Source organism: Emydura macquarii, unplaced genomic scaffold, assembly GCF_026122565.2.
Source record: "Emydura macquarii macquarii isolate MOO-44397 ecotype Brisbane River unplaced genomic scaffold, CSIRO-AGI_Emac_v2 contig_212, whole genome shotgun sequence".
In the NCBI taxonomy this organism is placed as follows: domain Eukaryota; kingdom Metazoa; phylum Chordata; order Testudines; family Chelidae; genus Emydura; species Emydura macquarii.
In genome coordinates, this window is record NW_027130349.1 from 4,726,408 (window position 1) to 4,741,064 (window position 14,657).

Sequence of the window (14,657 nt, forward strand, 5' to 3'; positions counted from 1 at the left end):
GAATTTACTTTTTTCCCATCTGTGTCATTTGTTTACAATCTTCAGACTGGTTAGTCTCATTTCCTGTTTCTAGTCAGTTTAATTTTTGTGAACAATGGGAAAACAATGATTCAGTTAGGTTTCTATATCCCAGAGGAACGTTTATATTTAAAAACCTGGATAGGCCTTGTTCACATGAGTCAATCTAATGGGAACATGCATGAGGAAGGATTGCAAGATCTGTCCATTATACCTGATCTCATAAAAGAAAACCATAGATCCAAAAAGGAGATTAAGAAGGGCCAATAAGAAGGGAGGAAAGCAAGAAGCAATTTATAGATAATATTGGAAAACATTTACTTTGGAGATATAGCCCCTCACCAGCTATGCAATTTTCATTTAATTTACCTAGTCTTCACCTACTGATTGCCAGCTCAGTGCCAGTTCATTGCTTTGATTGATTGTTTGATGTCATTTCCCCTCAGATTCCTGTAAATCCCTCTCTTTGCTCCATTGTCTTCTACTCTCCCCACTAACTGCAGCACCCGCCCTTTCTTCTGTACTGCCTTTCTGCAGCTCCACTGTGTGCTGGGTTCGAAACACAGAAGAAGACACAAGTCTTACCCTGCAGAGCATATGTCTTCTCACAATGCTCTTCACTCTTATTCTCACAGTTGAAAACTCCATGGACAGCTCCTTTCAGCCTTCTGTTGTCCTCACAACCCCTCGCCATCTTACCTCTCTCTTCTCTGTTTCCATTAATTCTTCTTATCCTTCTGCTATCTCATCTCCTCCTTTCAAGTCTCACAGATATTCATCTCACCCCCGCCTCCCAGATGCTGGTAACAGCTATTCTACATAATGTCAGCCCTGTGTACCTACATACTCCTGCCTCAGTCAGCCCTGCCTCCTGCCCTGCCCCTCTAACCTTCTCCTGTCAGCTGCCTCTCTCCTTTCTCATGCCCTACTTCTCTCTTCCTGCTTCCTCTGGAACTTTTACTTTAACTAGCTCGCTGCCTGACTTGTATAACTCTTGCAAATTCCATCTCTGCACCCTCACCCTCCCTGGCTATCTCTTTCAGCTCTTTGTCTGTGGCTGCCTTCTTTTATGATGTTCTCTCTTTCTCCCATTTCCTGCCCGGAAGGTTGCAATGCCTTCTCTCCCCGTTGGCTGTTATCTGTCTCTCTCTCTCATCTTCTCTTCTGTCTCCACCTATGAATTACCCATGATTTTGATTTTCTCTTCCATATAATATTCCAAATGACTGTCATCTCTTCTCCTAGCAGCTCCTCTGCACTTGTGCATACTTAAGCCCTCTTCTGCATCTCTGTCTACCACCTTCCTCTCTTCTCGGGATCTTATGTATTTAAAGGTTATATTGACAATAACCAACAAAGTCCTCCACTCCCTTCTTCCCACTCCCACCTTTCATTGTATCCTCCTTGATCCAAGTCTCCAGCTCTACTTCTCGAATCCCTCAGCCAAACCCCTGCCTAGCTTCTAGTGTGCCTGATCCAGAGTCTATTGAAGGAAAAAGGAAATTTTCCATTGACTTCTTTGGGCATTGAATCAGGCCCAGTTTGGTTAGATCCCTTTCTAATCTTCTCCCTCTCTCTTATCTTCAACCTCTCTCACCTCTGGCACTTTCTCTCCATCTTCAAGAACACTGTTGTTTCCATTATCCATAATAAACGCATCCTCACTCTGCAGCTATCATCCCATCTGTCTCTTCTCATGACACGTAGCAAGTCAGAGATAGAGCAGGGAATTGAACCTGGGAGACATAGAATGTAAAAAGTATTATTTTTCTTCTAGCTAGCAGCAAGTCAATTAATATACCACTAAGCTAATGTAAAATTACATCAATTTACTTTTTCCATGTACTACCATCCAGAGATGGACCAGTCTGATCTAGAAAATATCCATGTGTTTTCTCTTCAGCATTTTTGAATAGTTTCTTATGATGGGTGCCAGTTTAAAATTTATACAGTACCAGCATATTGCCTTTAAAGTTTACTGAAAGTATTTCCAATCACATATAACAGCACTGCCATAGTTTAGAATAATGCTTTAAAACATCTTGATGAAGTGAAGATCAAATCATATCCTGGTGCCAGAACAAGGCACACTGAAATAAGTAAGCCACATTTTCACCAAAACTATCAGCTAATAACTTTTTAAAACATTATTATAGGCTATGTCACAATTGTCAATGTTTTATTGTTTTTTAGTTGTATACTTTAAAGATCCTTTATCTAGGGCTTAACTAGCTTTATAAATATATCAGTTTTATCTAACATCTCTTGTAAATTGGTAGTACTAAAAAAAACCCCACAATCCAATTGTTCAGGTCAGATATTTTTTTACAGCACCTAGCACAACAGAATCCTGGTACTTAAACTGGGGTTCCAGATGCTATGGTAATACAAATAAATAAAATAATAATGATAAAGATAGGACTGAGTCAGGAACTGAGCAATAATGATCAAGGTTTGCAGCATTTCTTGGAGATTAAAGATCAGTGGGCAGGAGTTCATTAAAAACAACTGGTCAGTAACCCCAAATTGCTCTAAAGTTACTATAGCCTTATAATCTGAAAATGAAAACAAAAAAAATAGATGTACAGAATCTTTGTTTTTAACTTGGTGGTATGCAGTTGGTATGCAGATGGTATTTCTAGAGGATTCATGTCCTGTATGCTGGCCAGATTGGAATGTACAGAGATGATTCAAGCATTCAGTTTAGAACATAAAATAGCAAAGGTTTTTTTTTCTCATCTGATTGTTACATAGTTGATTGATGCTCTAGGTATATCACATAATTAGCTTTTATAAGGAATATCTGGTTATACAGCGCGAGGAGAGGAAAGCACATTGCTAACATGGCAGCTCCAACCTGGCGCTGGGAAGCAGTGCTTTGAAAAGCCAGATTGATTTCCTTGGTAAATCTGACAACACTACCGTGGCTTGGATTTGATTCAGAAAATATGGGGAAACTTTTGCTGGAGGGTTAGTGCAGGATTTATCCTTAACAAGGCAAGGGAAATGATTAACAGGCAGAAGGAATGAGGAATTTCATGAACCACTAGGTTAAAGGCTATGTCCTTAATTCTCCTTTTACACTGGCGCAACTCCTTTGATTTTATTGGTTATTCTTTATTTATATAATTGTAAATGTACAGAGAGTAAGGCTCTCTACTTCCTTCTGCTGAGTCTCTGAAGCAGAATTCCTGCCTAGCTAATTCATAAAGGCCCAGTTCTAGAGTCGCCATTGTGAGTGGTTAGCAGACTATGGCAGTGAAAGAAAGCCTTCCCTATAACAAGCATATATTTCAAGCACCCCAAGTCTTTCAAAACATTTAGGGTCAGAGCAAGATGATAAAACTAATCCAAGGAGTATTGTCCATCAACACTGCCTGAACTCCCTTCCAGAATTGCTGAGAATGACTACAAACCTCATCACCTTCTGGACAAAATATCAGATCCAGCCTTTTGCAATTCCATAAACATCATAACAATAGTGTTCTAAAAACTAACTTGACATCTTCCTCTGTTTAGTAAGTGGGAGAGAGGCAGGCATGATGGATCAACTGATTATGTAGGTCACCTGTCTGGATTTACGTAAAATTGTCCAACGGCATGAGTGTCGTAAGAATAGATAGACCATCACTCTTCACCAACAGCTAGCAGGGCAGGCTGGGACACTTAGTTTTGGGCAGACGCGGATCCTAGCTTCACTGGTGTCAATCTGGAGTTAGTCCATGGTAACTGAGATCAGAAAATCTAGCCTATTGCTCCTTCCCTGCCTCCTGACATCTATCTCTTGGTATGTGAAAGTTCAAGCCACTTTATGAAGTGTCTTGTGATTTATGAAATGGTTGAAACTTCTCATGCAGTTGCCAATTATCCTAGTTTCTAATAGCTATAAAAATAGCTATGTCAGAGGGTAGCTGGCCCACTGAGATCTTTTATTAAACACTCCAACCATCAAAACAACATCAAGACAACATAACAGAAACATCAAAAACATCAATATATAAAAGTCAAAAACAGAGACCATACTCATGCAAGACAACACAAATCTCTTCTTCCTTCCAGCATCTGATATTCTCTTGACAGGAGATCCTCAACACTAAGGACTTGACCCATCCACCAAGTACATTTGATGTCTAAAGTCTAATCTAAGCAGAAATCATCCGTGACCAGTTCTTGCTCAATCCCATAACAGGTGCTGCATCCCTCCATAAAGAGTCCATTACGTATGCTGAAAATTCTGCTTCCGGTGTCTTTCCAAAATGTGGACACAATCACAGCTCCTTGATACAGAGAAATGAGTCTCTCCATGGAAAACAAGACAGAGAAAGACAAGGGAAAACAATCACAATGTACAGCAATAGCAAAATCCTCACAGTCATGACATAATACTGATACTCCATACCACTGACATACTAATCAATGAACCATACTTTTGGTCCAACATAATTTCCCCCGCCCCATACAATAAGCTTTCTAATTCCTACCATATTATTAGCTAAAAAACATTCCAACATCCTTTTATTCTTTCACAATTTTGCCCCAAACTTATTCCTGAAGGCCTCTGGGCCTATGCACTATGCTCCACTGCCCCATAGTGGAGAGATGCCCAACCCATATTAAACTTGCATGTGCCTCCAGCCACCATTTCCTCTCCTTCGCCAGGCCACGCTTCCTCTCCACATGTCTCAATACCCCAGCTGCTTCTGGATTGTGTGCACCAACTCCTTCAGGGACACCCACGTTAGAGCGTTCTTCTGAAACACCACCTCATACCTTGCCTTCCAGAGGAACATACATAGGACCACACTGCTGATACACCAGCCCAGAAAATCCCCATAGGACTCTATCTTGCCCTTAAATAACTGGCACTTTCAGCACCCTTGCTAATCCCTCACGCACCTTCTGAGCTCAGGGGCATTCCTCCAACAGATGCTCCAGAGTCTTGTGGACCCCCACCCCTGAACACAGCTGTTGCCTGGGACACACCTGGTCTTGTTTTTGCAAGATTTTTCCATGCTTTCCACACAATCACTTTACCATGGCAAAGAGTCCAGGCCATCCCTTTATATGTATCTCTGGGACCATAGAAGTCTCAAAGCACCTGAAATGACTGTATCATCTGGGCAACCGGCCAACTGCAAGGGCTCATGTATCTGAGCCTCCAATACTTGCTGATACTTCCCCTGTCTGGTCTGTCCTCTCCTCACCTCCTCCCAGCCTATCCCCCATTTCTGTGAGAACCGGAGCACTCCAAAAAGGGATTCAGGGAGCTGGTTCTCCCTATTCATGTGACTTCTGCATCTTTGCCATGGCTTCACAAGCTTCCTCTTCCACCACTCCTGCAGTAGTGCCCATCAACCCTTCTGCTGGTGGCACTGGAACCGTACTCTGAGTGTGAGTCTGATGGTTACTCAGGACCTGCCGCATCCTTTGTGGTTAAAAATGCAAATTCAAAGTTCTAAAAATCACCTTTGGTGTCATCTTGAAGCCTCGATGTTCCACCTCTTGACAGATCAAAGACCTCTTAATGAATGGATGTCCTCCATCTCCACAGGAAGAGAAAAAACAGCCCCATCAACTGTGCTGGGGGCAGCACATACACTCTGGCCAAGGGAAGGAGGAACAGAAGCAGGCACTGATGTGTCATTCGCACTCTGTAGAATATGGAGGGTGCATGTCAGCTCCTCCGTTGTTCCACCCTCCCACACACCCCCTTTCCAGGGCCCTTTCCCAATTCTGTTTCGGAGTCACTCCCTCCAAGGAGAACTCTACCCCCCAAGATCTTCAATACATCTTCCTGCTGTCTACTCTACAGTCCTTCCAAAGGGGGGGAATGCTAGACCACTGCCACACTTGTTCCCCACACCCCCATCTATAATGCCTGACTCTATGTCAGATTTAACTTGGCCCCTGACATTTGCTCAGACCACTGGAAGTAAGTCACCAGCCTGTCGTTCTGCTCATGGTTTGTGACCATGACCGATATCATCTGCAAAAGCTACAACCTGAGGTAAACTGACATGGTCCTGCCCCCCACACCACCATCCACTTCCAACAGTCTAATTAGGGGTCCACCCAGAGTACATAGCACAATGGGCTCAAAGGAAAGCACTGCCTCACCCCAGAACTCAGCAGGATAGCCATTAACCAAATGGCTGACTGCCCCCTTGTACCTCTGCAGCCAAGAGGGGAAGGTACTCAGAATCCCATAGTGCCGTAGCACATCCCACAGATATTCATGCCATACTCAATCAGAAGCCTTGTTTTGATCCAGGGAATAAATGTACCCTTGCCAGGCACCTTCTGCTCCTACTCTTGACTGCACTGGCCTGGGCTGGGTGGATCAATGTTGGAGACAAATTATCAAGCACCTTTGCTGTGATTTTATAATCTGTATTCAAGAGGGTATTCAAGAGGGTGAGTGGTCTCCAGTTTTCTAACAGGAACCTGTCCCCCCAACTTTGCTCAGCAGGATCAAAAAAAAAAAGCTCCTCATTAAATGATCTCTCCAACTCTCTCCTACCCAGGGCTCGATTACACACAGCTGTCAACACCTGAGCAAAAAACACTGGGAAAGTTTGATACAATTCACTTGTCAGCCCATCTCTGCCTGTGGACACCCCTTTCTTTAAAGCTTGAATAGCTTCCAAAACTTCCTCACACTGACTATGGGTGCACAAACCTTCTGCCTGTGCTACTTAACTTTGGGGACTGCTACAGAGTTCAAGAATGCTGCCCACCCTCTCCCATCTCTCTGTAACTGATGTCTGCTGGTACTGCTTTTCTCCCTCAAATAACTTGGCGTAATAAACCTGGATCACATCCAGCATCTCCTCAGGGTCTCTGGAATATCTCCCTGTAGAGCGGGTGGCCATCCCTCATTGTCAGTTTCGGAGAGAGGCCACACCCACTCCCTACCCTGCTCCAGCAGAGGTTGGCCCAGCCCGGGGCAGGGAAACAGTCTCCGGGCTCAGGCAGGGCAGCCCAAAGGCAATAGCCCAAGCTCCAATGGGCAGCAAAAGTCTAGAGGCCCTCGGCGGGGCAGCAAACAGTCCAGAGGCTCCCAACGGGGCAGCAAACAGTCCAGAGGCTCCCTGGGTGGTCAGGGAAGGGGGAGGGTTAGGCCCACCCAACTCCACTGCATCCCAATCCAGGTCACTATCCGTGGCAGAGGGGTATCCAACAGAGTCAGCGGGGTTCCAACTGCAACACGGTGACTCACTGTCCGGCCCTCCAGTCCCCGGACTGGGTGACCCTTCTTCTAGGCTACTTCCTGCCCCCTTTCCCTTGGGCACCTGGTGTGCCACCATCCAGTCGACCTTGTTGGGGTAGTTGCCCAGAGGCAGGTTGTAGAACCCCTTGATGTCATCCAGGGATGGTAGGTCAGGCAGCTCGTCGGGGAGGTCGGCAGGGGGCAGTTCCTCCAGGTCCAGCCTTATTCCACCGCAGGACATGACTGATCTGCAATGACCAAGCCAGATGTTCCCACAGCTCCCCTGACCATCATCCATCTTCTCATCCTCTTTTCCATTCTCCTCCTGCTGACTCACCAATACCTCCACATTTCTCGCTCCCACCCCATCATCGACCACTGACTCCAAAGTCTCTATTGCTGCAACAAGGTTGTTATTTGCCCCTGCCTCCCTGGCTGTCTCCTGGACCTTTATCTCCTCTGCCTAATTGGCCAGAGGGGAAAATTTGTTGCCCAACTCTATAGATAAGGGAACAGGTCCTGGAAGAAGATGAGAGGAAAGACAAACAGGGGCACCCAGACCTAGGGAATCCACTTCACCCAAGCTAGCCTCCCTCCCCCCCCCAATACACTAGCACTCCTTAGGCCCCTTCAAAGCTCCTGTATGATAGAGGCCCCTGGGAGCTGCCCCTCATCCAGAGCAGAAGATGGAGTTGCCTGCCCCCAGGGAAAAAGGGGAACACTATTCATTATCCATTATCTCCGCTTAAAACTAGTGTTCTCTGCCAATCCACAGTCTCCCCCACTATGCTCTGAGAACCTTCCCTCCCCTCAGCCTTCCCTGTGTGCTTTGTCTTCACAACTCCACCTATTCTCTCCTCAATAGACTGGAGCTCTTCATCTCGAAGCACTCCCCCACCACAACCAAGACAGCTGATTCCCAACTCAAGACCCCAGATGATCCTGGCTTCAAACCAGGGTCCCAGACCAGTTGGGCTCCCCAAATACATCCCTCTTGTCTGTGCCCCCAAGTCCCGTATTGCGAGCATTTGTCCCTTCTGGGGCACAGTGCTGCCCTATGGCCTTGTTCCCAACATTGAAACGTTGCACCTTAGAGCAACCGCTTGCAAGGCATTCTTCAGGCCCACACCTCTAACAGGTGTGTGGCTGCCCTACATGGTTAACAGAACCTCTGTCACCTACAATTCCACCAAACTGAGTGAGTGTACTAATCGATTGTCTACTAAGCTCCTTCTCAACTGAACTAAAAAAACCGATTCCCCTGTCCAAATTCCCAGCCAGCTGTAACTCTTTTCTCCTCCTGCCAGAATTGTTCTTTCCCCACCTTAACCAATCCTCAATCGACTCAGAAGGAACTGTGTTGTTTCTAAAAAGAACTGTTACTTTATTTGTGTCTAGAGCAGTTAAAGAAACGGCCACCGTGCACTGCCAAACCTGTTTACCTCGTACCTTCCCATAGTGCTTCCAAAAACTCTCCATCAGAGCTTTATTACGAAAGCAGAGGTCGACCTCCCACAACCCTGGCAACTGACTTGCCACTCCAAGGTCCAAAGACACAAACCTCATGCCTTTCAATGTCAGTTTCTCTATTAAGAGATCTTTTCTGGCACTGGTGTTGTTAAGGAAATGTATCGCAAACGGATCACATACCTCCTTGCCCATCTCCAATTAGTTGTCCCTGCACACCACTTCCCTTCCCCCCCCATCCCTTGTTTCTGTCCCGTCCCACTTCCTAGACTCGGCCTCCTGCCCTAACTGTTGGCCACCATTCCTTCCTCTCGATCGCTTCAGGGCCTCTACATAAGATACCACCGACTGCACAGCACCTCACTTACTAGTGGCAAATGCAGCATCTGATTGCAACCCTTTAGTTGTCATTGTCCTTTTCTGCGCTAGGGGCCCAGCTCCTGAGAAGAGGTAGGCAGTTCCTTGCTCTGCTGCTGCTGTGTTCATACCACACTGATCTTTACAGCTGTTCCACTCTCCCAGAAAGCCCAAGCAGTAGAATTGCTTGTGTTAGCCCCGTCTTCCTGAGTCTTTAATTTTTTAATAATCCTCTCCTTTCACTTGGGAGACTCAGTCAGGGAGATTATCCTCTGTTTGTCCACTTGATCCACCTTCTCTAATCCCACTCCTGCCTCCTGCCCCATTTCTATATCCACATCACTCCTTGGTTCACCCCTCAATCCAAGATCTGTATGAGTAGTGACTGCCTTCACCGCCTGCCCCTTACTAGACTTTCCCCTTGTCACTGGTGACTCATCGGGCACCTGGGGTACTGCTTGCTGCATCCCAGGCCTCTGCCATTCCTCTGGCACTGCAAACCAGTCTCCTCTGCCACTGTCACACCCGCTGCTTCCTCCATCATCCACATCAGCTGCTACTGCCAGACCTCGTGACTTGATCTACACCATTGGGGGTGGAGAGGGACCCGGCTCATGCTCCTGTCCTTTTCCCACTCTCTCTAACTCTACCTGGTTCTGTTGCTATAGCTTTCCCTGCTCCATCTGCACCATACTCAACGAAACCTGCCCAAATCCTTGTGGCTGTTACTGCTGTACAGCTCTTTGTCTTCTCCTGGATCTTTTCCCCCAACCTCTCCAAACTATTGGCCCTCCTGAACCCAAACATCCTCCCCTGTCCTCTAACCTGCTTACTGCTCTCAGAAATCTTCTGGTTTACTAGTTGCAAGAACTCCTATTGGTGGGGCAGGCTCCCCAGAGAAGCCATTCTCCCCACCCCCAGACTCAAGAGTCAGGCTTCTTCTCTTCTGGCCCAGCCCTTCTGGGCTGTCCCAAACTACTCTCCATAACCCCCTCTTTGTGCCCTTGCACTACTGCAACCCCTCCCAAAGCCTCCTTCTGTCCTCCTCCCTTCTTCTTCTTCCTCCTTCTTTTCCTTTTTCTCTCCTTCCCTTGAATGAGAGCCTTGCAGGAGAGAATCAGACCTTCCCTGCAAATCCCCTGGGTCTCCACCCTTATGCTGCAGAGTAGCTGCAGGCTCTCCTGACTCAGAAGCCATCTTGCTCCTCGCACTCAAGTCAACAGATAGACCTCTGAAGGGACCAGACTAGAGCTCAGCCTACCTCTGACAGACTCTACCATGGGGAAATGAGGTACCTCAGGTTCACCTGGGAGTAGTTAACTCACAGAGTGATTTGGAAGCAGTGTAGTGGTAGCCATGTCAATCCCAGGAAATAGAGAGATGAGGTGGATGAGGTAATGTTGGACCAACTTCTGTTGGTGAGAGAGACAAGCTGAAGAAGAGCTCTGTGTGGCTCAAAAGCTTGTCTTTCTCACCAATAGAAGTTGGTCAAATAAAAGATATTACCTCACTCACCTTGTCTCTCTGAGTAATTTGGAGGCAATTAATTGGGCAGGAATGTATCTGGGCATGCCAAAAGGCTAAGGACCTCAGTTAGAGGGACATTCCTGAGGAGAGGAACTCCCAGGGAGCCTGAACCAGGTAAAATCTGTGGTCCTAGAATAGAGAGCCTGAATTAGATGGATGCCATGCTCCCAGGGCAGGGAAGGAAAGGGAAGAGAGGGAGATTGAGCTAGGCAGAATCTGTGCTCCTGAGCAAGGGAACCTGAGCCAAACAGATACTGTGCTCCTAGAGAAGGAAGCCTGGATGAGCAGAGGGTAAACTCTGAGAGCAAAGACCCTAAAGGGGGATCCTGTAAACAGAGAGCTCTGTGTGGAGCCTGCCAGGCTGGAAGAGATGCTTCTGAAGAGGGGAGAACCCTAGTGGGAGAGTCACAGTAGGTACACAGCCCAAAGGACCTCATTATTATTTGGAGTGGCCCTTGAGAGATCTCCATGGACCTGATGTTAGAGGAAGACTCCACCCAGGCAGCATTAGGAGACCTGAAGCAAGAGCAACCAGGTGAAGCACCTGGGTGGAGATGAACTCAAGACAACTGACAGACAGACTGAGTTCCTCAGCTCGGAAGCTGAGATAGGAAGGTGTTGTGTGTGCCGGTGTGAGGCTTTCTGTTAAAGACTTCCTGTTAAATAATGCGAACACCCTCTGGGGAAATGGTCTTTAATACTCAAAGATGGTCTGGACTTGTTTATATCCTGGATGGAGGGAAATCAAGGCGGGACTCACCTTCAGTGCCGCACCCGATCACAAGGGGAAGTGCCAGTGTGACTTCCCGATCCTTTACAAGCTAGTACTAAATTAATTAAATACACTGAGTGTGACAGGTATAGGACACACATACCAGTGACAGCGTCTGCAGGATTTCGTGAGGGAAAGAAAACTGAATCTGAGCTCTGATGTGTTTTCCTGTTTAAACACCCTTCTGTGTGGCACTGAAAACTCTCAGCAGCACAAATCTGTCATTGCTTGTGCTCAAGCATCTTTGCTGCCTTCTGCTTGGGTTTGTTACAGTGGGCAGGAATTAACGGGTTGTCTGTACCCTCTCCCCCTTACTGTCCCCATGCAGGGCAGAGATAATTTGGCCCTTGACGTGGGGAAGTCACTGAGACACTGTGCTCCTATGATTGAAGCCCGGGGAGATCATTATTGTAAAGTGATGTTTAATTGTACTTTAACTGTTCAGGTGTATGAACTATATCTAGTGGCATCCCTGTTTTGCTATTATATTTACCCAGGATGTTGCCTTACATATCTAATGAATGCTATTAGAGCTCTCCGAGAGCATCATATTTAAGGGGCATCATCTCAAAAACATATCACACACAAGAGAATCTGTGCCTTATGTGAATATCTGTCAGGCCCCACTAGCTGAGTCCAGAAGAGAACGTTTGAAACATAGATTTTATTCCAGGATAAACTGGGGAATTTGTCTGAGCCAGGTGTCATTATGAGAAGCAGGCTGAGTCCATGCTGATGGAATATGATATTGAAGCGTCTGTGGGAGGGGTTTATATTTGAAAATTAGCTTTTTCTCATTTTAAAACCGTCAAGTGTGAAGAAAGATGCAGAACGAGTCATGTCGATTTTGTAAATTTTCAATTCCACTTGCTGTAGTGTAACCATGCCTGACTTCAATACACACATCACTGGGAGTCTTTCAGTTAATTTGTTTTTAAGTGAAATGTTAACCCCTAAGGTGCCAGGTTGGCAGTCCTGAAAACGGATATCTTTTGCAGGCTAGGCACAAACCCTCTCCCAACTAATGTTCAACCATGCCCTGAGGGTAGTTCAGTTTGTTCTTTAATGAGTGCCTCTGACACAGACCACTGAAATGTGGGATACACTATATGGTGTAATTCAATATGTTGTCATCATGTTTCCTGCATTGCTTCTCTTTTCTTTTCCTTCACTCCAATATCACTTCCTCTTTTCTTTGTCTCTTTTGCACCCCTCTCTCTGTCCCCCTCCTTTTACTGTCCCTTTTCCATCCCTTTTTATCCACTGTATTTTCTCTTCTCTCTTTTCCCTGTCCTATTTCCCTGCTCTTTGCCTATCACCTTTCTTGCTAATCTCTTCTCTCTCTTCTGTTTGAATGGTAGCATGTCTCATGCAGCTCTCATCTCACCAGGTTTGCTTTGCTCTGCTCTGCTCCAAGCCCCCTGCCCACAGTTGGCCGCAGAGGGCTAATTAAGGGGAGGAAGTAAAGCCAGTAGTATGGGAGTTGCATGACCAGAATGCTTCATGCCATGGGACTTATAAGTAACAGGGAAGGAGGTGGCCAGGAAACTGACAAAAAACCAGGAAGTCCCACGATGGGACATTTGATTGAGTTGTATGGTTCAGTCTTCAGGATGATTTGGTCTTTGGCTTCTCTGCTGAGACTGTCAATATGGATACCAGCTGTCACCCTTTGTGACACTTACTTGTGATGTGGACTCCTTTTCAATGGGAACTGGACTGAGATTACCAACTCACAGTACCTAGGCCACCAAAAGTCAGCAGAATATAATGACTGTCAGTCTGTACTGACATGGGACAGATTTGAAACAAGATAGAAACCTTGACCTCTCTGAACTGCTCTGACAAAGCAAATTAACGTTTTTGCCCCAAACTGGTTATAAAAGAACCACATGCTGGTTGAACTGAGAGCGTATGATATTTGTACTTGTTCTGAAACAGATTTCAATCCTTTTTGTCTTAACAGAAGGAAACACCACTCGCAAATGCTGCATTCTGGGCTGCAAGGAAAGGAAACCTGGCTCTTCTTCAGCTGTTGTTGAACAGTGGGCGAATAGATGTGGACTGCAGAGACAGTGTAGGCCCTCTATACATGCCAAGAACATATGCTTTACATCACTTTACACAGCCCTCTATGGCAGCAGTGACTTTACTGAAGTCATTTGAGTGACTTATGTTGTTTAAGCAAGATTTAAAATCTTCAGCTGCCATGAAAGCAAGTTTCAAAGCTGAGTTGTATCAACATGCTGAATTATATCAGAAGCAGGTTTTGCATGGGGTTTAGAAATTTGTGAATACCACAAAACCTATCTGTTAATTATAGAAATGAAATTCAAAAAGCAAATCCTAACAGTAAGGGCTTCTCATCCCAGGGAAATCTTATTGTGGTTATATACAACTGTGAGGAGCTGAGTTAGCTGACATGATACTGACTGTGACTGACTGGTCATTATTGATAAGCATCCTGGCAGCTAACTCAACTCCTCACAATCAGGTTTAAATAAGAGTGAACCTGATTCTTCATTGCTCTGCACTGTATATACTCATTTACACCAGTGTAAAATGGAGGTAAAGTGCTACTGAGGTAAAATGCTACCAAGTCAAGATGTTATTGTTTTACTCTTTCTTGCACTCACTTTGCACTAACATAAATGATTTATAAGGTGCAGGGCAATGCAGAATCAGGCTTAATAAGATTTCCTAGTGAAGATACGCCCAAATACCCTGCAAATATGTATGTGATTCTTTTCTCTATGGATGTTCATAACTTTCATTGCCATGAGTGGGAATTGGCTGTGAAATTAGAGATCGGGTGAAATCACAAATGCCCTATATCCTGTTGCTTCTGCACAGAACATACAAACAAGGAGTAGGCTGTACTTGGATTTCCTAAAAGGTAGGAAAAAACAAGGTTAAGTCACTGAAATAGAACTAATACATTGTGCTTAGTTAAAAATGTGAGCTGTTGAGAGACACTGCCATAATGGACGATTTTAGTGCCACTTCTGGTCTATAACACAAACCCAGCCAACATCTCTTACCTTGAATATAGATTAAAAGTGTAGGGGGAAATTTTCAAAGGCACAAAAGGGCATTAGGTACTTAACTCCCATTGACTTTAAGGGCTAGTCTACACTAGAAGCGCTATGGAGGTGCAGCTCCATTGATGCAGCATGTCTGGTGAAGGCGCTCTTTGCCGATGGGAGAGAGCTGTCTGGTTGGCATAATAAAACCACCTCCCCTAGCAGTGGTAGCTATGTTGGTGGGAGAAGCTCTCCCGTCGACATAGCACTGTCCGGACTGGTG

The 14,657-nt window shown here is 45.6% G+C and overlaps 1 protein-coding gene across 4 annotated transcripts in view; it reads left to right on the forward strand.

Annotated features, from left to right (window-relative positions):
• Positions 1-14,657, forward strand: part of ANKRD29 (ankyrin repeat domain 29) — a 51,588-nt gene that overhangs the window by 9,856 nt on the left and 27,075 nt on the right. For 2 of the 4 annotated variants that reach the window (XM_067546572.1, XM_067546588.1), the window contains exon 2: positions 13,318-13,428. Coding sequence is in view for 1 of the 4 variants with exons in the window: in XM_067546588.1 (XP_067402689.1) it covers positions 13,318-13,428 (111 nt within the window). In the remaining 3 variants the exon portion in view is untranslated. Of the gene's footprint in view, positions 1-13,317; positions 13,429-14,050; positions 14,248-14,657 lie in introns of those variants that run through there. The other 2 variants (XM_067546598.1, XM_067546581.1) reach the window with 2 other exon arrangements.